Below are 26,604 nucleotides of genomic sequence, written 5' to 3'. Positions count from 1 at the left end.
GCAGTGCCTGCTTCTTTCCCAGCGTGGATGCTGGCCTTAATCCTCCTGTTCCCCAACCCTGCGCTTCTCCTTGAGACCGCCTTGATGGTCTCCAGACTCTGTCAGCCTGCCTTTTTCCATGGGCACCTCCATTCTAAAAGCCCTGAGGATGCTGGAACGGGCGCAGAGTCGGTCCAGAGTGGAACAGGTCGCGGGGGTCTCCACTGGCCTGGATCTGCGCCCCCCACCCCTGCTTTGGGGTTCTTATTTGCAGATGGTTCCCTCTGGTCTAAAGCTCGGTCCTGGGCTAAACAGAGAAGGAGAGAAACAAGGGGTGGGGGGCCTGGAAGGGGGTTCCCATCTTCTTCGGCGGGAACCAGAGAGAAGGACGCTGCCCTTGCGTCCCAGCGCCGCCGCGTCATGGGTTTCCAAGCCACTCTCGTAGGTGCTGGCGGTCCTCAACTCCGAGGATTGGCCCCCTCGTCCCCCGGGCTGTGACTCCCTTCACCCAGACCCCGCAGGTACCCCCGGTTCCGAGCTAACAGGAGCCTGCGGTTCTAGGACCCGGAGGCGCCGCCGAGCGCGCCGCCGCCTCTGCCTCGCTTCCGTCGCTCCCGCTCCGGCAGGTGAAGAGGCGCCCGCCGCCCCCTCTGCGGCAGGTGAAGCGGGTCGGTAGCCCCCTCTCTGCAGCGCGATGGCTGCGGCGGACCCCCGGCCGGCGCCCGGCGCCCGCCTCCTTCCTCCAGCCCGCCCCCCTGGGGCTGGGTGCGTAGCGGCGGCGCCGAAATGCGGTTTGCGCGCACGGGGAGAGACAGCAGAAGTTAGAAGATCACCGAGGGGGGAGCCCGCGCCGCAGCTTCCTGCCCCCGGCCCAGCCCTCTGGCCCCGGCGGCCTGCAGCCTGACTTCCTCCCCCCACCCCGCAGCTCGCCGCCCGGCTCCTCGGACGGGGCCGCCCCGATGGGACGCCGCGCCCGGGTCCCTGCGCGCCGCTGATCCGAGCGCCCGAGTCGCCGAGCCCCTGCCGCCGCCGAGAGCCGTTGCCGTTCTCGCCCCCCCAGGCCAGGAGCCTTGTCCTCCCTCCCCGGGAAAGCTGGATTTCCGAGGCTGGAGGCGCCTGGCCGACTGGGTGGGGACCACCATGGGCAACGCGGCCGGCAGCGCGGAGCAGCCCGCGAGCCCCGCTGCGCTAGCCCCCAAGCAGCCCGCGGCGCCCAAGCAGCCCATGCCCGCGGCCGGAGAGCTGGAGGAGAGGTTTAACCGGGTCCTGGTGAGTATGACCGCGCGCGGTGCGCGCGGCTCGGGCGTGGGGTAACAGGGGCTCGCCAGGCGTTCCCGCCCCCGGGGGCTCAGGTACCGCTTGGAGATCCCCGGCAGTCCCTCCGGGAGGGGGGGGGTGGGAGTGACAGTGGTTTCTTTCAGAGTGACTTAGCACTCTCCCCCCAAAACTTTCTTCTGCGATCGCCCAGTCTCTCTCCCCAAGACACCCCCCTCCCCGAGAGCTTCTGGGTCTAAAGGTCTAAACAAAAATGTCCTGTGAGGAAGTTGGGAGCGCGATGGTGCAGTGGGGTCCCGGGGGCACCCCCTTTCCCTCTGCACCCAGGCCCAGCTGCCGGGTGCAAATCTGGAGCATCTGCTTGTGTCTGGGGTCCTGATCTGCTGGTGTCTGAGCTGCTGGGAGCTGGGTTGTCAGGTCACGCAGAGGGGCTGGCTGTGTTTCTCCCTCCCTCTGTGTTAGGGAATGCTTGTCTGTGGGTCCTTATCTTGGGCCTCCCCTCGCACCCACTGGAGGGATTCAGATTAAGAAGGGCGGGGTCAGGATGGGTTGGTCACTCTGGCTTGGGGTGGAGCAAAAGTCTGAAAGCCCCCTTCCCGCACTGTCACCTGCTCCAGGGAATTGGAGGTGACTGGGGACTAGGCTACCAAAGTGGAAATCACCAACTCAGACTGAACCTGGAGGCAGTTGGTGGGTGGGGGCTCCAGAGCTAAGTCAGGGTTCCCTAAGATCTGGTGGAAGAAGGGAGGGCGAAAGGCCCCTCATTCTCACTTCCCCCTCCTTACCTCAGCCCGGTCCCAGGCTCCCTTCTCTAACTAATTGCCTGGTGGCCTGTCTGCTGTCAGCTCCCTCGCCAGACCCTGGGTGACAGGCAAATAAGGCCGTGCTTTTCCCCAGAGGCACTTCCAAGTCTGAGCAGGCTGGCACTGCAGGTCTGAGGGTGGGGGCCCGAGGGAGCTGCAGGCAGCAGAGCCATGCAGGCCGGTAGCCGTCCCCTCCACCTCCTTGACATCACTTCCCCTCCCCTGGCCTGCCGTGAGGCCGTACTTGCCAGATCCTCTGCCTGGCCCCTCCTAACAGTTCCTGGAAATCTTGGCTGCTGCCCCCTCCCAGGAGAAAGCCTAGGAGGGATTGGAGGAGCTGAGGGGTGGGGGTGGGCTCTGATCTATCCACCTTGCTTGATTCGGGGAGAGGGAGGCGGGGAGAAGGAGGATACCTCACATAGGCTAGGCCCCTAGTACCCTACCTCTCCACCTGCTTCCCTTTCCCCAAACCCATGGCTGCACAAAGCTGAGTGGAGCGGAGCAGAGTTGGAAGAGGGAGAAGGGGCCATCGAGGGAGCCTGAGTTAGTGGTGGATCCCTGGACCCCAGCCAGCCTGAATGGGGGGACACCATTCTGTCTTTCCCCTTAAGCGTCTATGGATGGGGGGTTGGGCTTTCGGGGTGAGGCCCAGGACCCAGTCCGCGTTCTCTGTTATGAAGAGATGGGGAGGAGCTGTGTGAATAATTCAGACCCCTGGAAAATCCAAAAGTCAAGGGTAATGCCTGTGTAGGACTTGATTGCCCTGCTTGCGTTTTTTTGTTGTTGTTGGCCTTTGCTCTGATTGGCTGAGTCTGACACTGAATGCCACTAGGGGTGCCTAAGAACCAGGGCACGGAGGGTGGAGGCCCAGAGAGGGGTCTGAGGGTGTCTTGGTGGAGATAGCGGTAGAGGCTGGGTGGAAATCTAGGGCAGCAGCACCCACTGGGTCTCACCCCTCCCAACCCCCAGGAACCCTAGTGTGTTTACACTTCCCCCTTCTTCCTGGGAGGGATCAGCCTGTCCCATGTCTTGCATGATCAGAACACACCCAACCCAAGGTCGCTTGGCTAAGAACCTGGCTTCTCTAACTCCTCACCGCATCCTGGGGTGACACCCTTGGCTCCTGCCTGAGGCTGGCTGGGGCTGTGGATTTGGCTAAACCTAGTGTGGCCCAGTGGAGAAGGAAATGGCAACCCACTCCAGTATTCTTGCCTGGAGAATCCCAGGGACGGCAGAGCCTGGTGGGCTGCCGTCTATGGGGTCGCACAGAGTCGGACACGACTGATGCGACTTAGCAGTGTGGCCCAGAGGGTAAAGAATCTGCCTGCAATGGGGGAAACCCAGGTTTGATCCCTGGGTTGGGAAGATCCCCTGGAGAAGGGAATGGCTACCCACTCCAGTATTCTTGCCTGGAGAATTCCATGGACAGAGGAGCCTGGCGGGCTACAGTCCATGCGGTGGTAAAGAGTCACACACACACATACATAGGGCCAGTAACAAGGATTACAGGAGGTGCCTCCGTGGTGCAGTAGTAAAAAATCCGCCTGCCAATGCAGGAGATGTGGGTTCGACCCCTTGGTCGGGAAGGTGTCCACTGGAGTAGGAAATGGCAACCCAGTCCAGTATTCTTGCCTGGAAGATTCTATGGAACAAGGAGCCTGGTGGGCTACGGTCCATGGGGTCGCAAAGAGTCAGACATGACGGAGCGACTGAGCACTGCACACCCTCCATCTGAATGCTGCCTCCTTGGCCAGAGCTGAGTCCTGTCCTCAGTGAATATCTAAGAGGAGAACCTCAGACTGCTGAGGGGGTGGACCTCACACATCCAGGGATCCTCTAGTCTGGATGGGGGAAGCACAGACAGCCCTCCCCTTGGGATCTGGTCACATGTCCCCAGGGAACCTCTTCCTTTCACTGAAGCTCAGCCCTTTCCTCCTGGGTGGGGAGTAGGATCCCATACAAAACCACTGCTTGGCTTCTGGCAGTGGGACCCCTCTTGTGGGTCAGGGGTGCCCCGACCAGACCCACTGCTAGACAGAAGGTGAGGGTGCTTGTTTTCCCTTTCCCTGGGGGCAGCCTTTTTCCCAGGCAAGAATGGGTGGTGGGGGCTCTTTTTCCGAGGAGACTGTGAGAGACAGGGGTGCCCCGGCTTAAAATGGGGGTGGGGAGAAAGAGCAGGTTGCGCCAGGGTTTCCGCCTGCTGCCTTAGCAACAGCAGAGGAGCGATGGCTGCCCAGAGACACAGGCCTGCTGCGATAGTGGGAAACCAGCCCGCCAAGCTCTGTGCTCTCGCCTCTCCTACGCCCTGCCAAACGCTGGGTGTCTTCCAGCTCCTTTAGCCCTTCCCCTGCAGGGGTCAGGGTTTAGGATGGCAGGGCACTCTTTCCAAGGCCTGCCGGAAGTGCCAGGCTTACAGTCTGGCCTAGGACACCCCTAAATCTGTCTGGGCGGGGAGGATCCTGTGGCCTTGGGGCAAAGGGATCAAGGGAAGGCGCTGTGATGTGCTGGAGCCCAAGTCATGCTGGCCTCTGAGAGGAGAGGAATTCACCGGATGGCCCTGGCACCCTGGGGTGCCCTTAGCATGTGCCCAAGGTGGTGTGCACCTGGCCAGGCTGTGTGGGGAGGTCAAGACAGTCCCAAGCAGGGTGTGGCTTCTGGGAGTCCTGCTTTTAGCTGGACCCCTTCCCCGAGGGGACTGGGACTAGAGGTGAAGGGCAAACGTGGGTGTCTCATTCTGTCGACTGCAACCAAGGCGCTGCCTTCTCGATTGGTTCCTCCTCTAGGGTGGGCCAAGACGAAGTTTGGCGCATGGAGGTCACTCTACCCTGTGTCTCCTGTCTCTGGGGTCTCACATGGAGGATCCCAGTGGGGCTGTGGCTCTGTGGTCAGAGGCTGGGCTGGGCAGAGGCCATGGGATGCCATTCCCAGCAAACAGGCCTGGCACATGCTGCCCCCAGAGACCTGGGGATGTGGTCGGCGTGATTCACAGTGACATCTGGGACCAGTTGGCAAAGAGCTGGGAGGGGGAGATGGGCAGGAACAGGTGGGGCTGATCTCGGGCCACCTCTGCATTTTTCCTGGGAACACGGGGCCCTGGGAGGTGGCTCAGGCTTCCCAGCCTCTAAGAAGGGCAGGGGTTACTCATGGGAAAGGTGGAGGAGCTTCCTTGGGCTTTGGGGTCATGAAGTTGAGGATTTGAGCTTTGTCCTGGCCACTTACTACCTCTGTGACCTTGAGCAGGTTACCCACACGCTCTGAGCTTCAGTTTTCCTTAAAAGATAAGAAAAATGGTTATATGTCAAGGACTCCCCTGGTGGTTCCGTGGTTAAGACTCTGCACTTCCACTGCAGTGGGTGCGGGGTCAATCCCCGGTTGGAGAACTAAGATCCCGCATTCCACGTGATACGACCAAAAAATCAAAAGCGTGTGTGTGTGTGTGCTTACTAGGATCCGCGAAGGGATTAAATAGAATCGAGGGGATTAAATAGAGTGCTTAGCGCGATGCCTGACACAGAGCAAGTGCTCAATAAACACTGTCCACCATGAGGACAGGAGGATGTTGGAACCCATTTGCTCCTCTTCATCTCGGGGCCCCTTGGAGGAGGAAGGGGCCCAGACCCTGCCTCCTCCCTCCCCCACCTCCACCTTCAAGACCAACCACAGGTGCCATCTTTAGTTTTCGACCACCTCAGGCCAGGCTGCCCTCCCTGCCATCGCACAGGTCAGCCACAGTGGGGCCTTGACGAAAGCTACTGGTGGCCGGAAACCGCGAGAGGGAGGGCCCACCTCTCCTGGAGGGTGGGGCAGTGGCGGTGCTAACGGTAGCTGTGTGCACATGGAGAGGGGGTGGGGAGGCCTCCACTTCCCTCTGAGAGAGGGTGTGCTGGGTGGGGGGGGCTTCCCCAGTGAGTAAGAGCTCGGTGTGGGCAACAACAGGAAACGTAGGGTGCTGGGTGGCAGGAAACGGGCTTGGTTCCTCAGACAGGCCCCAGGGGCCAGGCTGTCTGAGGAAGACCCTTGGGGACCTGGGACCCACATTTCTCATTGCTCTGAGCGCCCTTTCTTCGAGGAAACTGAGGCTTCTTAACCAGCTGGCTTCGAGGTCACCTTGGGCAAGCGGCATAATGGCTCCAGGCCTCAGTTTCCCATTTGTGAAATGGGGATTAGGATCGTATCTATTGGGCTGGACAAAAAGTTTGTTCGAGCTTGTAAGTTGTAGGTTGTTATGGAAAACCTGGATGAACTTTTTGTCCAACCCAATACTTTGTAGGATTGTTGTTGAGATGTAAGTCACACGGCATGGGGTGAATGTTTGGGAGGAATATTCATTATTATCATTTTTTTAATCAGTATGGTTAGGGAATATTAATTACTGTTGTCATCACTGTTAGTCTCCTACCAGCTTGGATGATAAGGGCCGTACCTGCTGCCCTGGCTTCTACCCTGCTTGCCTTGGTCCTGCCATGGGGACCCTTCAACCCCGATGGGAGAAGCTGTTAGCTTTGTGGGGTTCTCAGCACCTGATCCTAGGGCCAGGTTACCCCACATCCCCCTCTAAGCCTTGGATTGCTTATAAGAGCCCTAGAAAATCTATATACCAGAATTTTGAAAAGTGGATAAAATCGATTGTTTCTGGAGCCGCACTGAGAGCTCTAAGACGAAGGTTGAGGCTACGTAGAGGTGGGCGGGGGAGAGGGATGGGGAAGTAGGGGCTTGCTTCTGGATCCATCAGGCTGTGGAATCCCTGTGGGACTGGTCTGAGAATTTGGGCTGGTGCCCAAGTTCAAGGGCATCCTGGGGCTTGATGGGCTAGGCGTCCTAGGGAAAGGGTGGGCAGGTGTGTCGGGACGGAGTCTCAGCTCAAACTGAAAGTGAAACCCGAGGGTGTGGCTGTGTCCAGATGTAGCTGGAGCCCCTTCAGTTTCCAGGGACACCTGCCAAGATGTCAGGGAGGCGGAGGAGGGGATGGCCTCCAAGAGGCTGTTCTTGAGTGTGCAGGGCTGGAGGCCCCTCTGACACCCAGAGAGGGGGGCAGGAAGGAGACCGAGTGATCCCCCACACATTCTAATAGAAGGTTCTTCTCTTAGTCAGGGTCACGGTCACGGTCACGCCCTGAGAGATGAGTCGCCCTCACAGCATGAAGGGCAGCGGGGGAGGGGGCTGAAGGCTCAGTTCGTTTTTTGGCTGAGCTTTGGAGACAGGTCTGCTTTATCCGGCTCTTTTCACAAACTTCTATCTGCCACACATCCCTCGCCTTGGGGGCTTCAGTGGACTCCCACAACCCCCAACCTGTGACGTGTCTCTTCACCATGGTTCGCCCCTGAAGAGTATTGTTACATCAAAGCATGGCACCTCACTGGGTGGTCCTGGGAGTCCTGAGTCTGAGGCAGGAGGGAAATGTGCCCATTTTATGGAGGAGGAAATTGAGGCTCAAGAAGGCAGAGAAGTAGTCAGGCTAGGTGGGTCCCCTGAATCCAGCTCAGGTAATCCACGTCGCAGCCGCCTCCCCCTCCTTCCCTCGCAGGAGGTGGGTGTCCCCCCCACCCCCCACAGACACCTGGACTTCAGGATCCTTTCCTCATATGAGCACTGTCAGCCAACCTCCTGCTTGTCTCCCAGCCCCCAGCCCCCGAGTGCTGCCTCCTCACTAAGGGCCCCAAGTCTGGTGGTCTGTGGATGTTTCCAGGGTGGCCTCACCCCACTCAGAGTGAGTGCCATCACCTGTCCCTTTCCTGCTCCCCACGGGACCCGTCTCTTCGTCTCTTCGTCTCTTCGGTGGGCACCTCCAAGGAACAGCTGCTAATTAGCACTCAGTGCTGTCAGAGCTATTTCTGATTTCTGAGCCTAAATTTAGCCTGTCTGGCAGGCTGGAATGCAGGCCCGGGGGCCTGAGGAGGCCCAGGTGGGGAAGGGGCAAAGGGGTACCCTCCCCCACCACCACTGGACAGGTGTGCCGGCCCAGGAGAGGCCGCCCCCTCCCCAGTAATAGCCATGGGGTAGAAGTGGGGGAGTGGACCTGGGCGCTGGTTCCCAGTCCGCTTGGGGCTCAAAGCCAGCCTGGCTCCCCTCGTCCTGGCTTCCTAACCTTGGGCAGGTCATCAACCTGTGCTTGAACCTGTAGTGTATGGGTGATAGCGGGGCCAGTAATGGTGGGGATGGGGGGAGGTGGCCCTCTGTGAGCAGGGCTGGTCAGCCCTCAGGCAAAGCTGGCATCGCAGTTGTTGGAGTCATTATGAGGATTAGTTGCTGCCTCTAGAAGTGCCACTGGGGCCACTCTAGGAGCCAACAAGTCCCCAGGGTGGGTGAGGGCCCCTAAGACCCCTATCAGGAAGCAGAGATCCCCTCTAAGGCTAAGCTGCTGAGCCTCCCCCAACTCCTCTGCGCCCTTTCCCCTCCCCCCCCACTCCTTCCTCTGTGCTGGCCACCAGTCCAGGTTCCCTGACGTTGCCTGCCTTCTCTCTGCTTCCTCCTCGCTGCCCAGTCTTGGCTCCCCCACCCCCTCCACCTTAGCTCTGCCCCACCCTGGGTCTCTGTAGGGTGGAGGGATGGATCAGGAGAGCCCAGGGAGAAAGAGAGAGACAGAGACAGAGAATGGCCCCAGGGAGGACTTCTGGCCAATAGGACCCTGCTCTGGGCTCCAGGGCCCCTTCCTGGGCAGTCCCTTCCAGAGGGCAGGAGCTGTCCAGGCCCTTGGCGCCAGGTTGGGGGAGGGTGGCAGATGAGACCGCGGGTGGTTTCCTCAATCCAGACTCACTTTCGCAACGGGGGAGAGGGATGACGTAGCCCCATCCCCAGACTCCTGCTCGGGGAGGGGGCCTGGTGGACAGGCCGTTTCACCTCTCAAGTGGGGCACTGGCCGGAAAACTTGGGCAACCAGGGGCTGAGGGCACGCAGCTTCCTGGTGTCTGGGGCTGACTGCAAGCTGTGATTTTGGGGGTGAGATCTGGCCAGAGCCCCAGAATTAGATGCAGCACCCCAGAGAGGAAGCTGGCTGAGAAGCCTCGGGTGTGGGTGTGGCTCCATCTCTGCTCCAGCTGTGGCCTCCGCTCAGGGCCATGTGACCGAGGATATGTGTAGTCTGAGCCATCAGTGCAGACAGTGGGAGGGTGGGGGTGGGCTCCTCCATCCTGGGCTGGGTCTCTCCAGGGTTCCCACATCACCACTCAGACTCTGAGCTCCTTGAGGGCTAGAATTGTTTTTTGGGACCTGACACCTAGTAGACCCTCAATAAACCTGGGTTTTACTGAAATGAGGTGAACTGGCATCATCTCCTGGTTCTATTAGGGAGACACTCAAAGTCCGGGGGGTGGGGTGCCCAGGAAGACCCTAGTTCTGGAGGCACCTGGTGATTCCATAGCCCTAGGTGGGACCCTAAGCTTGTCCTGTGGGGAGAGGCTTGGCAGCCACCTTGTAGCCTTGTCATCTGTGGCTGGGGGCGGAGGGCCCAGGCAGAGCAATGCTGACCTTTCTTAATTCTGGAGGGGAGTCCCAGCCTGGGCCACCAGAGCCACAGACCCAGCGTGCTGCCTGCTCTCCCCGGTTCCTGTGACGGAGTGGCCTTCCCCTGGAATCTCCCTGGGCCCTGCAGCAGTGGTCACCTGCTCGGAACTCCCGGCCTGTCTGACCTCATCCCTCTCAGCCTGTCCCCAACTCCTTCTGTCCTGAAGTGATGAGGCAGGAGGGGGCTGGGAAGGGCTGGGGGCTGTTGGGGGCTGTGCTTGCAAGAGGCTTTGTGGTGCTGGTGAGACACAGGCGCCCTGAGCTGGGACTAAACACACATGGTATCTGCTGGCACATGGGGACGGAGCAGGGTGCACTCCTGGCCACACGTGGGCTTGGATGAAGATGGGTCCCTGTTAGCTTCCCACCCAAATGGGAGAAGAGATGATACGCGCTTATCACGCATGGGCAAACGAGCCCAGAGGGGCCTGAGATCTCCAGAAGTCAGGCTGAGAACCCACGCTCCTGCCTCCACGCCATGGGTGACAGACAGAGCTCAGGCCTTGGAGTCAGGCAGGCTCAGATTCAAATCCCAGTCTCATTTTCCCGCTGTTGGGCCTCCGGAGGGGTGTTCCTCTCCGTATTCTCCTTGGTTAATGCTCCTTATCTCCAGGGGTGTGATGGGGACAGGGACCCATAGGGAGCTGGCCTCTAGGGGGGGTCCCCTGAAGATGCCCAGGCTCCCCTCCCCTGAATGTTAGATCACCAGACTCAATCTCTTTACCTGGTTGTCTTCCTCCCCAGAACTGCATGAACTTGCCCCCAGACAAGGTCCAGCTGCTGAGCCAGTATGACAACGAGAAGAAGTGGGAGCTCATATGTGACCAGGTGGGCACAGGCCCCGCCCATCATTGGGTGCCCTGCCCTCCAGGCTGCGACGGGCAGGGGAGGGGACACGGCCACTCTGCCGCAGGACCACAACCCTGCCCAGGGGCCAGTGTAGCATCTGGGGAGCGTGCTGAGGGCGTATGCTGGACTCTGAAATCCCCTTCTCTTGGGCATGGGCCTCCCCAGGGACCTGGTGAGACATGAACCGGGCTGGGTCTGCCCTCTGAAGAGCTGGGGCAGGGGTGGCCCAGGGCACTTGCCATTGTGGCTGGGCCCACATCCCCATCCTTCCTGCTGAGCTCCCTGGAGCAGCCTCTGGGCTGGGGAAGAGCAGGTGCAGTCTCGGGGTTGGACATCTTTGTTCCACCCCTTGGAGGGTGGAGAGGAGGGTCGGGAATCCCTGTCCTCCTTTGACCTTGGGTCCAAAGGACCTGCAGTCAATCAAGCCGCTTCCCAAGTCAGCCAGTTCCCAGAGGGCAGAGCAGGGACCAGAGCCACTGGCTCCTGGTGCTCAGTCAGGTGTCTGGGTTTGCCGCCTTCTTGGCTCATGCTGGCTGCCCGGGCCCTCTGGCTGTGGGGCTGCTGTCCATGGTAGCAGCAAGGACCCCTTTTGTACAGCTGGGGCAGGGTGGGGCCTGGCTGCTGCCGTGATTCAGCAAGGGAAGGAGGCTGGGGGGTGGGGAGTTGGGGAGCAGGGAGCCTCCCCTGGGAGCCAGGGCTGGGCCTTCGGCTCCAGCTAATGGACTGGGATGGGAGGAGCTGGCAGGGCAGGAGTCTGGGGGGTGAGGGCGGGGAGCTGCCTCTGGAGGTTTCGGGGCTGGGGTAGGGGGTCTTTGTTCTTTGGCATCTCAGGTTGGGCACATAAAGGCCTGAGAGAAGTGAGGGGTTGAGGGTGGTGGCGGGCATTTCTGAGGGGTCTGGGTTGGGAAGGCAGGGAGCTCCTTTGGGCAGGGGGCTCTAGTGTGGCCTCCACCTCTTGTCTGAGTGGCTCCTAGAGCCCTGGACACTCACACACAGAGGTCCCTACAGGACAGCTGGGGCAGAGCCCTGGGGGAGGGAACCCCAGCCTGCCAGGCGCTGGCCCCTCCTCAGGCCCCTCCAGATTGTTCTTCTGCCTTGTATTCCCAGCTCTGGGCTGGGGTGAGGCCCAGGGAGGGCAGGGGGCTGCGAGGGTGCCACTTACTGACCTGCCCAAGTCTCCCCTCCAGGATGGGGTGTATGGTACGATGGACCCTTCCACACTGCACCCAGGTTGTGACCATGAAGGGAAGGGGTGGCCTGGCCCAGGATCGGGGATCTCTTAAAGTGGCCCGGTGGATTGTTTGGGTTTGTGCCTTTGGTATTGGAGGTGGGGGTTTTTAAGACAGCCTGGGACCTCGGATCCGAGCTGAGAACGAGGCTCTGGGGCAAGGGCTGGCCATTTGCCCTGGGGTGGCCCTGGCTGGTACCTGGTACACCCCATTCCATCACTGCAGGAGCGGTTTCAAGTCAAGAACCCCCCAGCAGCCTATATCCAGAAGCTGAAGAGCTACCTGGAAACCGGTGGGGTCAGCCGAAAAGTAGCAGCAGACTGGATGCCCAACCTCGGGGTATTTGTCCCCCTCTTTCTCTCTGTCCCTTTCCCCCGCACTTTGCAAGCACTGGGGCAGCTGGAGGAACTGTGCGTGTGAGCTCTTCTGCAGGCCTGTGTGGGTACACGGATGAGGGTGTATATATAGGGGACTGCAAGTGCCCTGGGTGTGCACTTTTATGGGTTCCTCTGCAGCTCCTGTTTGTGCTCTGATGTGTGTATGTATACTCGTATGTATTTGTGTAGTGTATATGTACACATGTGCACACTATGTGTGCAGGCATGGATGTGTATGTGTGTGTATTATGTGTGCCCTTTTGTGTCCACATATGGATGTATGTGTATCGAGTCCTTGAACAGGGGTATGTGTGTGTGTGTGTGTGTACCCCATGTGTCTGTATGTGGATTTGTATCTTATGTCTGTGTACCCCCTGTACTTGTGTATGGATGTGCACATCTGCGTGAGTACCCAGGGTGTTCATGTTTGAATGTGTGCGTATCCTTTGTCCGCATGTACGTGTGTGTGCGTGTGTGTAAGGAGGCATTGGTGTGCCTCTTTTGTGTCTGCACATGGCCGTGTGGCATACACCCTGTGTGTTTGTGTAGGGGGAGTACGTGTGGCCTGAGAATGCTTATTCTGCCAGGCAGTTGTGTGGAGGTGGTGGGGGCGGCTGAGCGTGAAAGGCCAGTTGTGGGGGGCGGGCGGGCCCTGTTGGCTGAGGCCTGGGCCCCACCCACCAGACTCCCCCTGTTCTTGGCTCCCAGTTTAAGAGGCGAGTTCAGGAGTCCACGCAGGTGCTCCGGGAATTGGAGATCTCTCTGAGGACCAACCACATTGGGTGAGTGAGGGCTTGGATTTCCGTGGGGAGGATAGGGGAGGGAGAGAGCTCTGCCAGCAGGGAGCCCCTGGGGGCCCCTTACTATCCTCCCCATGCCCACTCCAGGCTGTGCCTGTGGGCCCCCCCTCCAGGATGGGGGTCAAGAACAGCTTCCCTGCCTCCTCTCCTGCCCACCCTTGGCTGGTCCCTTGAGGTGTGGCTGGGCCGTGGGGTCCTGCCCGAGTTCTTCTAGCATCCTCCCGTGGTGTCACCGGGTCTTCTGAGGTGGGGGCTGGTTGCTGTCTTCTGGGGGAAGGGCCCTGGGGCCCTTGGCTGTGCCCACTCTTGTCGGCACCCCCTCCTGGCCTGCCCTCAGGGAGCCCTGTGTCCCACAGATGGGTGCAGGAGTTCCTCAACGAGGAGAACCGTGGCCTAGACGTGCTGCTTGAGTACCTGGCCTTCGCACAGTGCTCCGTCGCGTAAGCTGGCCCTGCCCTCATGCCAACCCTCAGAGTCCACACCTTCCTGCCTTTCACCCACTACTCTGGCCACTTCCAAACGGCGCACCCTGGGCCCAGTCTGGAGCCCTGCAGTGGACCCCGAGCGAGGCCCCTTCCTGAAGGCCCGCTGTAGACAGGGATGGACGGGGCCTCTGACAGCCAGCTGGGACCTACTAGACCCAACCCTGGGTCAAGAACACACGCTGTTGCTCCTCCGGCCCCTAGTTTCTCCTGCAATCTCCCAAGGTGCCCCCTGCCCCTCTCTTAAGGGCCCTGCTGGGCTGGCCTCCACCCACAGTCTAATGCCCGCAGGTACAATATGGAGACCACAGACAACGGGGCCCCGGGCTCCGAGAAGAGCAAGCCGCTGGAGCAGTCGGTGGAAGATCTCAGCAAGGGTCCGCCCTCATCCTTGCCGCCCCCACCCAAGAGTCGCCACCTGACCATCAAGTATGTGGGCCCCCCACCGGGTTGGGGTGGCAGGGGCGGGGTGAATGGAGATTTCACTCCTGACTGCTGTACTCAGCCTGCTCCACCTGGGCCCTGGGGGTGGTGGGAGGGCTGCCTGGCATCGGGGATCAGAGTAAGGGCCTCACACAGGGCTCAGGAGATAGGTGTGTTAAGAAGCCTTTGGGGTGAGCACGTAGAGGCTGGAATTTGAGGGGGAGTCTGGGATAAAGAGCGGGTTTCTGGGTCGGGGGGACCCCTCTTGTACTCATCTAACCCCCTGTTTTCTCCCACGCGGCCTCCAGGTGCCCCCCTTCTCCCCGGTACGTAGCTGCCTAGGGGCTGGTGCATGCCTGGTCGGCTCCCAGGGTGGTGGTGGGATTGGGTGAGGTATTCAACTCAGGTTGAATCCACCCCTGGATTCAGCTGCTTCGATACATCAGCCTACCCTAACTTAAGACATCCAGCTGGGAGGGCAGGAGAGGGGAGATGGCTCTGAACCCTTGTGTGGACCCTGGGTGCCTCCCTTCCCTCTCTGGGACAGGAAAACAACTTCATCTTAAGACCTAAACTCTCACAATATAGTTCTTTCTTCTTCTTCTTCTTTTTTTTTTTTTTTTTTTTAGTTTTTATTCATTTGGCTGTGACAGGTCTTAGTCATAGCATGTAGAATCTAGTTCCCCGACCAGGAGTTGAACCTGGGCCCCTTGCATTGGGAACACAGAGTCTCAACCACTGGACCAGCAAGGAAGTCCACCCTTGCCCCTCAATTTTTTATTTTTTAATAGTTTTTATTTATTTTTGGCTGTGCTGGGTCTTTGTTGCCATGTGGGTTTTTCTCTAGTTGATGAGAGTAGGGGTTATTCTTTGTTGCAGTGTAGGCTTCTCATTCAGTGGCTTCTCTTGTTGTGGAGCATGGGCTCTGGGGTGCTTGGGCTCAGTAGTTGTGACTCCTGGGCTCTAGAGCAAAGGTTCAACAGTTGTGGCACTCTGGCTTAGTTGCTCCACAGCATGTGGGATCTTTCCAGACCAGAGATCGAACTCAAGTCTCCTTTGTCTCTTGTATTGGCAGGCAGATTCTTTACCACTGAGCCACTAGGGAAGCCCTCCCCAATTTCTTCGTTCATTCATTCAACAAACATTTTTTTTCGCATTTGCTGTGTACCAGGCATGGTGGTAGGTGCTCAGGTGACAGATGACACCACCCTTGGGAGCCTTCCATCTAGTAGGGGACAGTGTGTGACAGGCTGTCAGGGAGTTACAACTGTGAGCTCTAAGTAGGGAAGTGGCCACTGCCTGGGCCATGAGGAAGGCATCCCAGAAGAGATGACACTGGAACTGTGTCTTGCGAGTTTTACAAGCAGTGGTGGGCATGGGGAAGGGCATTCCAGGCAGAAGGAATAGCATGAGCAAAGACTCAGAGGCATTTGAGCAATGACGGGAATGTGGCAGGCAGAGGGAGCAGTGGGATCTCCCAGTGACGTTGGAAATGGGATAGAATTGTCTTGAGGACCCGATGTGGAAGTTTGGTGGTTGTGACAATGGAAAAAATCACCTATCTTTTATCAAAGAATCAGTGAGCACATTCATATAGCACTTACTTTGTTCCAGGCACTGTTCTAAACTCATTTCATAGTCCCAACAACCTTATCAGGAAGGTGCTGTTATACCATTATTATTTTACAAAAGAGGAAGCAGGCCCAGAGAGATTAAGTAATTTACCTCGCAAACCCTGAGCTGGGATTTGACTCAAGGCAGTCGTCTGACTTCGTAAGATGGAAGATAAACCCATGTGGCCATGAGCGCCACCTTGTGGAGATCATTTTCATTGCAGTTTACAAGCTTTGGAGGTCTTTGCTTTCTATAAGCTCTCTGTATATTGTAAGTTCCCATGATACAGCAACTCTTTATAATGCCACCAAGTCACTGTTAGGGGTCTACTTCCCTGACTCCGCCCTTAATCTCCCCCCAAAATACCAAGCGCCAGGCCTAAGGACTGAGGTGGACTTCCTGCCCTCACCTGGCTTCTTTGGTTGGGTGGGCAGGAAGCCATCTGAGTGGTGGGGGAACAGGAAGGGTTTGGGATTCTGACCCTTGTAGCCTCCTTCCCACCCGCACAGGTTGACCCCGGCCCACAGCAAGAAGGCTTTGAGAAATTCCCGCATCGTCAGCCAGAAGGACGATGTCCACGTCTGCATCATGTGTCTGCGTGCCATCATGAACTACCAGGTTGGCCACTGGGCCTGGGGCATGGGCTCTGACTGTCCTCCTTGGGGACTGCCTAAACTGCTGGGGTTCTGGGACCAACTGTCTCCCACCCTGTCCCCAGTGGAATCCTGGGGACGGGCTGTTAAGAGGAGAAACACAGATTTCTGTCCCCTCCTAGCCAGGTCACCTAGAATACCCTAGACATGGCTAGGGGTGTGGACATACCTTACATGGGGGCATAGGCACCCCCATCAAGAAAGGCTAGATACCCACAGGAGAGCAGCCTCTGGGTTATTTCGTTTGGAGGGGTGATTGGTGAAGCCAGTCCTTCCTCACTCAGCAGGCCTCTCGGGACTCACTGTGTCCAAGATGCTGAGTCTTGACACTGGTTTTTGAACAAACAAAAGTATTTAAAAAAAAACGGCCAGGCTTTGGCAGCCACTGAAGAGGCTGTGGTTGGATATAAAGAACTTCCTGGGAATTCTCTGATGGTCCAATGGTTAGGAATCTGTGCTCTTAGTTCTGGGGCCCCAGATTCCATCCCTGGTCAGGAAACCAAGATCCTACAAACCACCTGGCACAGGCAAAAAATAAACAAACAAACAAAGAACTTCCTAGGGCACTTAGAGACCTGAATGGCATGGCGCTCACCGTGCTGGAGGTATGGAACAGGAGGGTGCTGGCAGTCCTGGGGGTCTGCCTGGAGGAGCTGACCTCTCCTTTCTTCCTAGTCTGGCTTCAGCCTCGTCATGAACCACCCAGCCTGTGTCAATGAGATTGCTCTGAGTCTCAACAACAAGAACCCCAGGTGAGGTCCCGGCCCCTAATCTTTCTCCGTGTCTAGATTCTCTTCCTACTTAACCCCTTGCCTACTCTGTCCCCCAGTTCTCAGGACCACTCCCATCAGCTTCCCTGTCCTCCTCCCCAGCCAGGCCCATGTCCACCTTTGCTGTGGGGCCTGCCTGTTCTCCAGGGACCACCTGCCTCTTCTCTCCCCAGAACCAAGGCTCTGGTGCTGGAGCTGCTGGCGGCCGTGTGTCTGGTGCGGGGAGGACACGATATCATCCTTTCCGCCTTTGACAACTTCAAGGAGGTAATGGAGCCCCACGTAACATGTACTTGCTTGGAGCCCTGTTGCTGGCGGGTGTGGCCTCTGCTGGGGGTAGGTATTTGGCGGGGGGATGCTGGGTAGGTATTTGTGGGGTGTGGGGGTTCCTTATCTAAAGGGAAGGTACAGGGTCACACAGGGGCACCGTCCGGGGCGACAGGGACAACTACGGGGACTTGCTGAACCTCTGACCTTCAGTCTTGCCAGATCCAAACTGGCGTTGATCCATACATCTCAGAGTTACCGACTCTGGTTAACAGGCTCATGAGAAGTAACTGCATGAGAATATGATGCATAAGGCAGCATACGGTCATGCATTCCTTGAATGGATATTTATTGAGGGCCCGCTGTGTGTCAGGCACAGAGTGGGCACTTGGGATACATTAGTGAATAAAAGAAACAGAGGAGGCAGGGGAAGACAGATAATCAGTGATACAATAAATAAGTAAATTACATGGTGTCAGAGAATGATAAATATTCTAGGGAAAAAAAATTAGGGAGGCTCTAGAGGGAGGGGGAACTGGGAGGTTGCTGGGTAGTCAGGAAAGCCTCATGGAGAAGGTGAGATGTGAGCAAAGCTGGGAGGGGAGTGAGGGATTGGTGTGGTAGCTGTCTTCTGTAAGAGCTCATCAGGCAGATGGAATAGCAAGTGCAAAGGCCCTAGGGTAGGAATGTACTAGGATGCCAGAGTGGCCAGAATGGAGTCAGTGTTGGGGAGGGCTGTGAGAGATCAAGAGGGAAGAGAGGTTTTGAGCAGAATGACGTGGCCTGACTTAGATTTAATTTGAGAGGAGCCCATAGAGGCATAAGGGGGTGGGCAGCTGCAAGACGGCTTAGATGGTATGTCACTGGGACCTCAGTGACAGCCATTCCTCCCATCCAGGTATGTGGAGAGCAGCACCGCTTTGAAAAGCTAATGGAATATTTCCGGAATGAGGACAGCAACATCGACTTCATGGTGAGCTCAGGCCTGGGTTCAGGCCACCCTCGGGTGCCAGGAGCAACTAGGAGCCTGGTATCTGGGATCTGGGCTAAGCTCCTGCCAAGTATGAGGACTGAGTGGTTGGTGGAGGAGGGGTGGATGTCAGCAAGAGGGAGGCTGGGAGGAAGAGATGTGGGGGAAAATATGTATGGGACACAGCCTGATTAGTGGGGTGAAAAATAGAGCAAGGGTGGGGGACTTGGGGATAAATTAGGGGGTGGAAGTCACTGAGAACCCCCCACCAAGAGGATCATAGACCTGCTCACTGCCCCCCTGCAGGTGGCCTGCATGCAATTCATCAACATTGTGGTACACTCAGTGGAGAACATGAACTTCCGTGTCTTCCTGCAATATGAGTTCACTCACCTGGGCCTGGACCTGTACTTGGAGGTTAGCCCTGCACCCCCCACCCCACCCCCAACCCCGGGACTTAACCACTTGCCTGCTGCAGAGTATGCCTCAGTGGTTAGCATCTGTAAAATAGGAGAACCACAGAAATAATAAAGACTATAAATTTGTAGAGAGGTACCTGCTGCAAAATAGGCACCCAGATCACGGAGCTGTTGTTGTAGGCTCTAGAACAGGCTCTGGGAGGCCTTGGGTCTGGCTCTGGGAGCACCAGACTCAGAAAGGACACAATGGGGAGCACAGAGATTCTGAGCCAAAGCAGGAACTGGCTCTTGCTGTATGGGTCTGGGTCATGGGAGAGTTCTTTGCTCTGGGGAAGGTGGGCAGAGGGGCTTGGTACTTCCTGGTTCGGCCTGAGCAGACAAGCTATAGCTTTCTTCTGATTTCTCTGTGAGGCTTCCCAAGATGAGCAGGGCCTTTGGGACTGGATTTTTGAAAGCCAGGATCAACAAAAAGTGAAAAGCAGGCTAGGGTGGTATGTCCATTCCATGGAATATTATTCAGCCACAAAAAAGAACAAAGTACTGATACATGGTACAATAGGGATGGGCCTTGAAAACTTTATGCTATTATTATGCTCAGTGAAAGAAGCCAGACACAAAAGCCATATATTGTATGATTCCCTAAAATGAAATGTCTGGAATAGGTAGGTCCAGTAGAGATAGAAAGATTGGTGGTTGCCAGGGGCTGGAAGAGGAGAGGATGGGGGAGTGGCTGCTAATGGAGACAGGGTTTGTTTTGGGGATGATGTTCTGGAATTAGGTAGTGGTGAAGGTTTGTACAACCTTGTGAATATACTAAAAACTATTGAATTGTACACTTTAAAGGAGTGAATTTTATGGTATATAAATTATACTCAATAAAAAGAAACAAACAAACAAAAAAGTGGGCTATGGCTCAGGCCCCTTTGTCTTCGCTCTGGTGGTGATGGGGTGGGGGGTTATTGGAAAGATCTCTTACACCAGGCCTCACCCTGCACCTTCTGTCTGGGGAACAGAGGCTTCGGCTCACGGAGAGTGACAAGCTGCAGGTGCAGATTCAGGCCTACCTGGACAACATCTTTGACGTGGGCGCGCTGCTGGAGGACACCGAGACCAAGAATGCCGTGCTGGAGCACATGGAGGGGCTGCAGGAGCATGTGGTCCTGGTGAGAGCTGCCCCTGAACCGGCAGAGAGCAGGCCCACAGAGCCCCCCACGCTGATATCAGGCACTGGTTCTAGGTGTGAATGGGGGGCCCCCTGAGTTTGACCTGAATCGTTTGGGTGTCTCTCTCAATGAATGTTCATTGAGCTCCTCCCCTGGGCTGGACCTCTGAGGAAGGCAGATCCCCTCTCCTCCAGGGGGTCAGACCCCAGGCCCTGATTTGGGTGGAGCTGGGTGCCTGGGCGCCCCTGCCAGCCCAGTTTCCTCTCCATCTCCCTCCTTCATCAGTGGTGTCTTGGTTCCCCATCCTGAGAGAACTTTAGTGCTCTCAGGACTTCCCCTACTTGGGTTCAAGTGCCAGGCTCCCCCGGGGCTAAGCACATCCGGAAGCCTCCACCAGCCCTCCAGGCAGGCATGCCTGGTGCCACCCTCTCAGCGGCCGTGATAATGCCCGGCTGCGGGTGGGAGCTCACCATGGGCTGGTGCCACAGCTCACAGAGCGGCTTCGGGACGCGGAGAACGAATCCATGGCCAAGATCGCGGAGCTGGAGAAGCAGCTGAGCCAGGCCCGAAAGGAGTCAGAGACTCTAAGGGTGAGGTTGCGGGGAAATGGGTTGGGCGGGAACAAGGGGTGGGCCGGGCTCCCAAGAACAGATCATCTGGGGGCTTCTAGGCTTGACACGTCCCTCCACCCCGGCAAGAGAATGGGGGCTCCGTGCCAGGCTTGCCGGTGGTTCCTAACCCCTCCCCCGGGGCTCGCAGGAGCGCTTCAGCGAGTCGACCCCTATGGGCACCTCCAGACATCCCTCTGAGCCCGAGAAAGTGCCTGCCCCTGCCCCGGCGCGGCCGTCGGCCCTAGAGCTGAAAGTGGAGGAGCTGGAGGAGAAGGGGTTAATCCGTATCCTGAGGGGGCCCGGGGATGCGGTCTCCATCGAGATTCTCCCGGTCGCTGTGGCAACTCCGAGCGGCAGTGATGCCCCGACTCCGGGGGCGCCCACCGGCTCCCCCAGCCCAGGTGTGCAGGAGCTTCAGGCTGGCGGGGTAGGAGGGTAGGAATGGGGGGCTGCAGGGGGAGCCTGGGGACGTCTCAAGCCGGGAGAGGTGGAAGAGGTAGGTTTTGGTAGCGGGCGTGGCTCAGGTGAGTGTGGGCAGCGATGGGCCCAGTGCGCATGCGCAGGGCGGGTCGGCGCCGCTGATCCCACCTTCTTCCCCCTCCTTACCCGGTTCTAGCCTCGGAACTCCCACCTGTAGCAGAGCCAGCTCCTGGAGGGGCACCGCCACCGCCACCGCCACCTCCACCCCCACCGCCGCTGCCCCCACTGCTTGGTCTCCCCTCCCAGCAGGAAGCCCCACCCCTGGCGCCCCCTCTTGCCCCGCCCCTCCCAGGCAGCCCCGAGCCCCCGCCCCCGCCGCCTCTGCCAGGCGACCAGTCGCCCCCACCCCCGCCGCCACCGCCGCCTCCGGGCGCGGACGGGCCGGTTCCTCCGCCGCCCCCGCCACCTCCGGGAGGTCCCTCTGATGTTCAGGCAGGGCCTGGCTCAGAGATGGGCCCAGGTGAGTGGACTGCCCAGGGCAGAGGGGCAAAGAAGGGAGGATAGAGGGAGGGGCTCTGGCTTCACTGTCCTCCAGGACCTTCTGTCTGTGGGCCTCCAGGTTGCCTTGTCTGTCCTCCTTGGACCCGGGTAGGGTTCCTTCCAGTCATCCCACCACCTACTGCCCCAGTGACCACTCACTCCCTCTGTCTCAGGAGTGAAGGCCAAGAAACCCATCCAGACCAAGTTCAGAATGCCACTCTTAAACTGGGTAGCCCTGAAACCCAACCAGATCACAGGCACTGTCTTCACTGAGCTCAATGATGAGAAGGTGCTACAGGTGAGTGTGGCTCTGTCTTGCTGCCAGTGTGGGCACTGGAGGAGGAGGGGACGTGCCTGGATCATGCTGGGCATGGGGGGTGGTCACCTCCTCTACCCATTTTACAGAGGAGGGCATGGAGGCCCAGGAATGGGGGTTAAACCAAAGTGGTTTAGTGCATCTAGTTAGTAGGCAGTGTATCCTGATTCCCCTGGAGGCTTTCCCTCCATCCCTACAGAGGTGCTCAACCTCCCCTAAGCCTGGCCTCTCTCTTCCCCCTCTCAGGCCCCTCACTCACTACCTTCCCACAGACACCCAGGGCCTCACTTTCAGTTTTCTAAAAGGGATGTGTTCTGTTGCCTCCAGGCCGTTGCTCATGCTGTCCCGCTGCCTGGAATGTTCTTCCCTTTTCTCCTCTTAACCCTGGCGAGTTGAGCTCTTCCTTCAGCTGAAACGGCTTGGAGTCTAGATCCCCTGGGTGGGGTGCTGCTCTTGCTTCATCTGCTTCCCCCATTTCCCCCATCAAGGCCTGTGGTCAGGCTGAGTACTGACTGGTTTATTTCTCTGCTGATGGTTTGGTCAGGGCTGGGTAGATGGCTCTAGCACAGAGCACAATGTTCAGCCCGGACCACACCAGACCCCGGCCCCGCCCAGCACCGCCTCCTCTCCCTGCACCCTCAGGAGCTAGACATGAGTGACTTCGAGGAGCAGTTCAAGACTAAGTCCCAAGGTCCCAGTGTAGACCTTAGTGCTCTCAAGAGTAAGGCAGCCCAGAAGGCCCCCAGCAAAGCCACGCTCATCGAGGCCAACCGGGCCAAGAACCTGGCCATCACCCTGCGCAAGGGCAACCTGGGGGCAGATCGCATCTGCCAGGCCATCGAAACGTAAGTACCTCTGTCCTGGGCTTGTGGGCAGCCCAGCCCCTCTGCTAGGATGGGGTTGTTGGGCAGTCCCAGCTATGGGACGGAGTCCATCAAGTTTCATACCAACGCTGGTCAGAGGGTAGAGGAGGAAACTTCCCATTTTCAGGTTAAGAAAACTGAGGTCATACTGTGAGTCCATTCTCAGATGGAGATGTTCCTTTTGTCTTCTTGCCTCCTTGCACTCAGGCTCAGGCATTTACAGCTTGGGTATTTGCCACTGATCGATATATGTCTGGGATTCTGGCTTCCTAGCTTCCAACTTCCTCTGACTCTTATCTCTTATTCTCTTAAGCTGTTGGTAACAGCAAATGCTTAAGTTCATTTATTCGATCAAGTGATGGGGTAGGGGTAGACCTGCTCTCAAGAACTGGTGGGTGTGGAGTGATGCCAACCCCTCCCCTCACAGGTATGACCTGCAGACCCTTGGCCTGGACTTCCTGGAGCTGCTGACCCGCTTCCTGCCCACAGAGTATGAGCGCAGCCTCATCACCCGTTTTGAGCGGGAGCAGCGACCGATAGAGGAGCTGTCAGAGGAGGACCGCTTCATGCTGCGCTTCAGCCGCATTCCCCGCCTGCCAGAGCGCATGAACACGCTCACCTTCCTGGGCAACTTCCCAGACACTGCCCAGATGCTCATGCCGGTGTGCGCGGGCTGGCAGGGTGGTGCGGCCTGGGCTGGGATCTGGGAGGAGGCAGCTGGTAGCCTGGTCTCCGAGAGGGCATCTGAGAGTTCTGGAGCCTCCTACGGGCTTCCCCCTCGCTCCCGCCCCAGCTTACCATGCCTCCCCCATCCTGCCCCCAGCAACTGAATGCCATCATTGCAGCATCAATATCTATCAAGTCCTCGGACAAACTCCGCCAGATCCTGGAGGTGAGACCCTAGGGCAAGGGTCTAGGAGACAAAGACCACCCATGATGGCTTGTGTGTTCTGGGTTGTGTGAGAGGGAGACCCAGGCCCTGCCCTGCGGCGCTGGGCTGCTCCCACTGTAAGGTTCTTACTTCTCACATCCAGGCTCAGGACGACAACGCTAAGGTGGTGTTGGGGGCCACATTCCAACAGCCCATCTCACACCCTGCCTGAGTGTTCATTAGCAGAGTCTTCTATTGTCTGAGAACCAATAGAAATGGCTGAGAGGGGCATTGACCCCACAGCCTCAGATGAGGTGTGGGCAGCACAGACTTGAGTAGGGATGGGTGGCTCAGTGGTAAAGAATCTACCTGCCAATTCAGGAGACGCAAGAGATGTGGGTTTGATCCCTGGGTCAGGAAGATCCCCTGGAGCAGGAAATGGCAACCCGCTCCAATGTTCTTGCCTAGGAAAATTCCGTGGGCAGAGGAGCCTGGGGGGGCTACAGTCCATGGGGTCAAAAAGAGTCAGGCATGACTGAGTGACCGAGAGCAGCACAGCAGGTGACCAAATTGGGTGTGCCATGGTGTTAGCTGTGCATATGTGTTAAACACGTGTATACGTGTGTCAAGGACCGGAGGCATCCATGCAGGAGTGTGGTGGCTGCTGAGTGTAGGGCTTATTCCTGGCCACCTTGTCTTCTTGTGTAATTTATACTTTAGGGGGTTTCATCAGCCCCAGCACCCAGCTGAGCTCCCCACCACCCACCTGTCCCACCTCTTGCAGATCGTCCTGGCCTTTGGCAACTACATGAACAGCAGCAAGCGTGGAGCAGCCTATGGCTTCCGGCTCCAGAGTCTGGATGCGGTAAGGAGGGGGGGAAGGAGGGGGCCCCCTGACCTGCGGGATGGGGGATGGCTGGTGGCGTGTGGCTTACAGCAGGTCCTCATTGCAGCTGTTGGAGATGAAGTCAACTGACCGCAAGCAGACGCTGCTGCATTACCTGGTGAAGGTCATTGCTGAAAAGTACCCACAGCTCACAGGTTTCCACAGCGACCTGCACTTTCTGGACAAGGCTGGCTCAGGTATGGGTGGGGGGTGGGGCTCAGCCCTGGGGACGGATACAGTTTGGGAGAGAGCCAGGGGAGCTCAGGACGTAATGGGACGGGAATGCTGCCTCTCTGATTCTTTGCTTCTGTACTGTCCCACCTCCCACTCAGTGTCCCTGGACAGCGTGCTGGGGGATGTCCGCTCCCTGCAGCGAGGCCTGGAGTTGACCCAGCGGGAGTTTGTGAGGCAGGATGACTGCGTGGTGCTCAAGGAGTTCCTGAGGGTCAACTCACCTGTCATGGATAAGCTGCTGGCAGACAGCAAGACAGCTCAGGTGGGCTGGGGCTGGCCCCAGCCAGGGAGGTAGGGAGGCTGGGATGGGGGCAAAGGACCACCTAGGTAGGGTTGTGTAGCCAAGGCCTGGAACCCGTGATCCCAGCAAGAACGCCTTAGGGGATGGGGCAGGAGGGAGCAGCCACCTGCCTGGAGGAGGAGAGATGAAGTGGCCAGTGTCTTAGCATGTACAGAGCAGTGGTCAGGACCCGAGGGGTCTGGGCTGGTAGGGCTGACAGGCTGTGCCCACAGGAAGCCTACGAGTCTGTGGTGGAGTACTTCGGAGAGAACCCCAAGACCACATCCCCCTCCATGTTCTTCTCCCTCTTTAGTCGCTTCATCAAAGCCTATAAGGTATGTTTGTTTGATGGGCAGGCTGGGACCCATGCAGGGCATTGCAGCCTCTCCACATGGGCAGTGGGAGGGGTGGGGGCTATTTCTGCTGGGGGTGGACTAGGGAAGGGATGACTCCCCTCATGCAGATCCACCTTGGCTCCTCAGAAAGCTGAGCAGGAGGTGGAACAGTGGAAGAAAGAAGCAGCTGCCCAGGAGGCAGGCACCAACACCCCGGGGAAAGGGGAGCCCCAAGCACCCAAGGTAGGCAACTATTGCTGAACTTGGTACTGGGATCCAGTGATGCTGATGCTTGGTATCTTCATCCCAAAGATCTGGTCCTCCTCCGCACCCTCATTTTTATGGACTGACCCTGCCCAAGGCCAGGATGGCTCTGTAGCCTGTGGTGGGGAATGGGTTCCTTTTCCTCATGCCAGCTGTTCTTATTGTGGGGGACCAGGCAGGTGGTCTAGGGTTTAGTGGCACAGGGGGGCAGGGGATCCTGGAGCTGGAGTTATATACCCTCGCCCTCCCCCCAGTCCCCTCCCAAGGTCCGGCGGCAACAGATGGACCTCATCTCTGAGCTGAAACGGAAGCAGCAGAAAGAGCCACTCATCTATGAGAGTGACCGTGATGGGGCGATTGAAGATATCATCACAGGTGGGGGCTTGGCAGGGGCTGTCTTGTCCTTGGTCTGTCCTATGCTGTCTTCCATCTACCCCCCAACCCTGGGGGGAGGGGCGGGATCTGTCTGCCTCACTGCCTCTTTGCTACTTTTTCTGTCTTTTTCCCTTTTTTCTTTCTCTCCTGGCTCCTTCCTTCCAACCCTCAGTGCTCAAGACGGTGCCCTTCACTGCTCGCACTGGCAAGAGGACGTCCAGGCTCCTCTATGAGGCCAGCCTGGGCGAGGAGATCCCCCTCTAGCCTCCAGGTACCCACCAGCTGGACCTTGGATCCCAGTGGCTGCTCACAGCCCTGTGGGCTCCTGGGGGGTCTGTCATGCTGCCCTCCCTTGGGCCAGGCACTGGCTGGGGTGTGTTGGAAGGAGGTCTGATAAACAAACAGGCTCTCTCCCACTTGCGCACAACCTGGAGGGGTGAGGCTTGTGCCCTGGAGTGGTGTCCCAACCCTGGGCAGACCCCTTGAAAAGTAAATCTCTCTCCTCTCCGCCGGCAGATCTACGGAACCAGCCCTACATCCGCGCAGACACAGGCCGACGCAGCGCTCGTCGGCGCCCGCCGGGACCACCGCTGCAGGTCACCTCCGACATCTCGCTGTAGCCACTATTTCTGCAGACGGACTGCGAGGCCTGGGAGCGGGGGCGGGGAGGGGCAACCCGGGACTCAAGGAAGGTGGGACTCAGCTCGGCTGGGCCGGGCAGCCTCCTCCACCAAGGTCCCCACCCCTGGGCGCCCCTCGAATGGGCAGGGGCACCCCTCATCTTGCCACAGGGGGAAGCATCTATGGCTCCTCCCCCCAAATGCTGCTTGCAGCACCCCTCTTCCACCAACAGCCATAGTTGGGCTCAGCGGGAGCCCGGCCTGTAACTTATGTAAAGGATAACTTCGCGCCCCTTCCACTCCCCCAACTCCGACCCAGCTCCGAGGACTCCCCATGGACCTTATTTTTATAGAAGATTAATAAAGACGTTTGCAAAAGATCCGCGTCCACTCCGTGCCCGCCCCCACCACGAGCA

General features: G+C 58.1%; 1 protein-coding gene across 4 annotated transcripts; it reads left to right on the top strand.

Moving 5' to 3' along the window:
• The first annotated feature begins 795 nt into the window (after window positions 1-795).
• On the top strand, window positions 796-26,566 carry FMNL1 (formin like 1). 4 transcript variants are annotated; one of them, XM_081577052.1, is made up of 26 exons: window positions 796-1,248; window positions 10,302-10,385; window positions 11,861-11,974; window positions 12,721-12,794; window positions 13,169-13,252; window positions 13,586-13,723; window positions 15,841-15,949; window positions 16,660-16,736; window positions 16,928-17,021; window positions 17,920-17,994; window positions 18,298-18,408; window positions 19,424-19,573; window positions 20,062-20,163; window positions 20,333-20,585; window positions 20,801-21,124; window positions 21,318-21,442; window positions 22,103-22,305; window positions 22,751-22,985; window positions 23,147-23,215; window positions 23,979-24,059; window positions 24,148-24,277; window positions 24,413-24,576; window positions 24,828-24,929; window positions 25,077-25,172; window positions 25,448-25,568; window positions 26,085-26,566. In XM_081577052.1, the coding sequence occupies exons 1-26, from the start codon at window positions 1,120-1,122 to the stop codon at window positions 26,186-26,188; spliced, it is 3,348 nt and encodes a 1,115-aa protein (XP_081433178.1). In that variant the 5' UTR covers window positions 796-1,119; the 3' UTR covers window positions 26,189-26,566. The 4 variants fall into 4 exon arrangements, with proteins under 4 accessions (XP_081433178.1, XP_081433175.1, XP_081433179.1 ...); XM_081577049.1 differs by having other exon boundaries at window positions 13,586-13,727; window positions 15,821-15,949; XM_081577053.1 differs by lacking the exon at window positions 26,085-26,566 and adding an exon at window positions 25,741-25,839.
• Window positions 26,567-26,604: the final 38 nt, after the last annotated feature.

The sequence above is a fragment of the Giraffa tippelskirchi genome, chromosome 3 (genome assembly GCF_054371585.1).
Source record: "Giraffa tippelskirchi isolate mGirTip1 chromosome 3, T2T-mGirTip1v1.2.pri, whole genome shotgun sequence".
NCBI lineage: Eukaryota > Metazoa > Chordata > Mammalia > Artiodactyla > Giraffidae > Giraffa > Giraffa tippelskirchi.
Note: the sequence above shows the minus strand (reverse complement) of the source record. Positions and strands in the feature narration are given on the sequence as shown.

Bases quoted from the DNA above. Each gene is read 5' to 3' on its own strand.
- FMNL1 (XM_081577049.1), top strand. From the start codon at position 1,120: ATGGGCAACGCGGCCGGCAGCGCGGAGCAGCCCGCGAGCCCCGCTGCG. The intron at 15,950-16,659 runs GTTGGCCACTGG...CTTTCTTCCTAG, and splicing joins GTGCCATCATGAACTACCAG to TCTGGCTTCAGCCTCGTCAT. The intron at 24,577-24,827 runs GTGGGCTGGGGC...CTGTGCCCACAG, and splicing joins CAGACAGCAAGACAGCTCAG to GAAGCCTACGAGTCTGTGGT.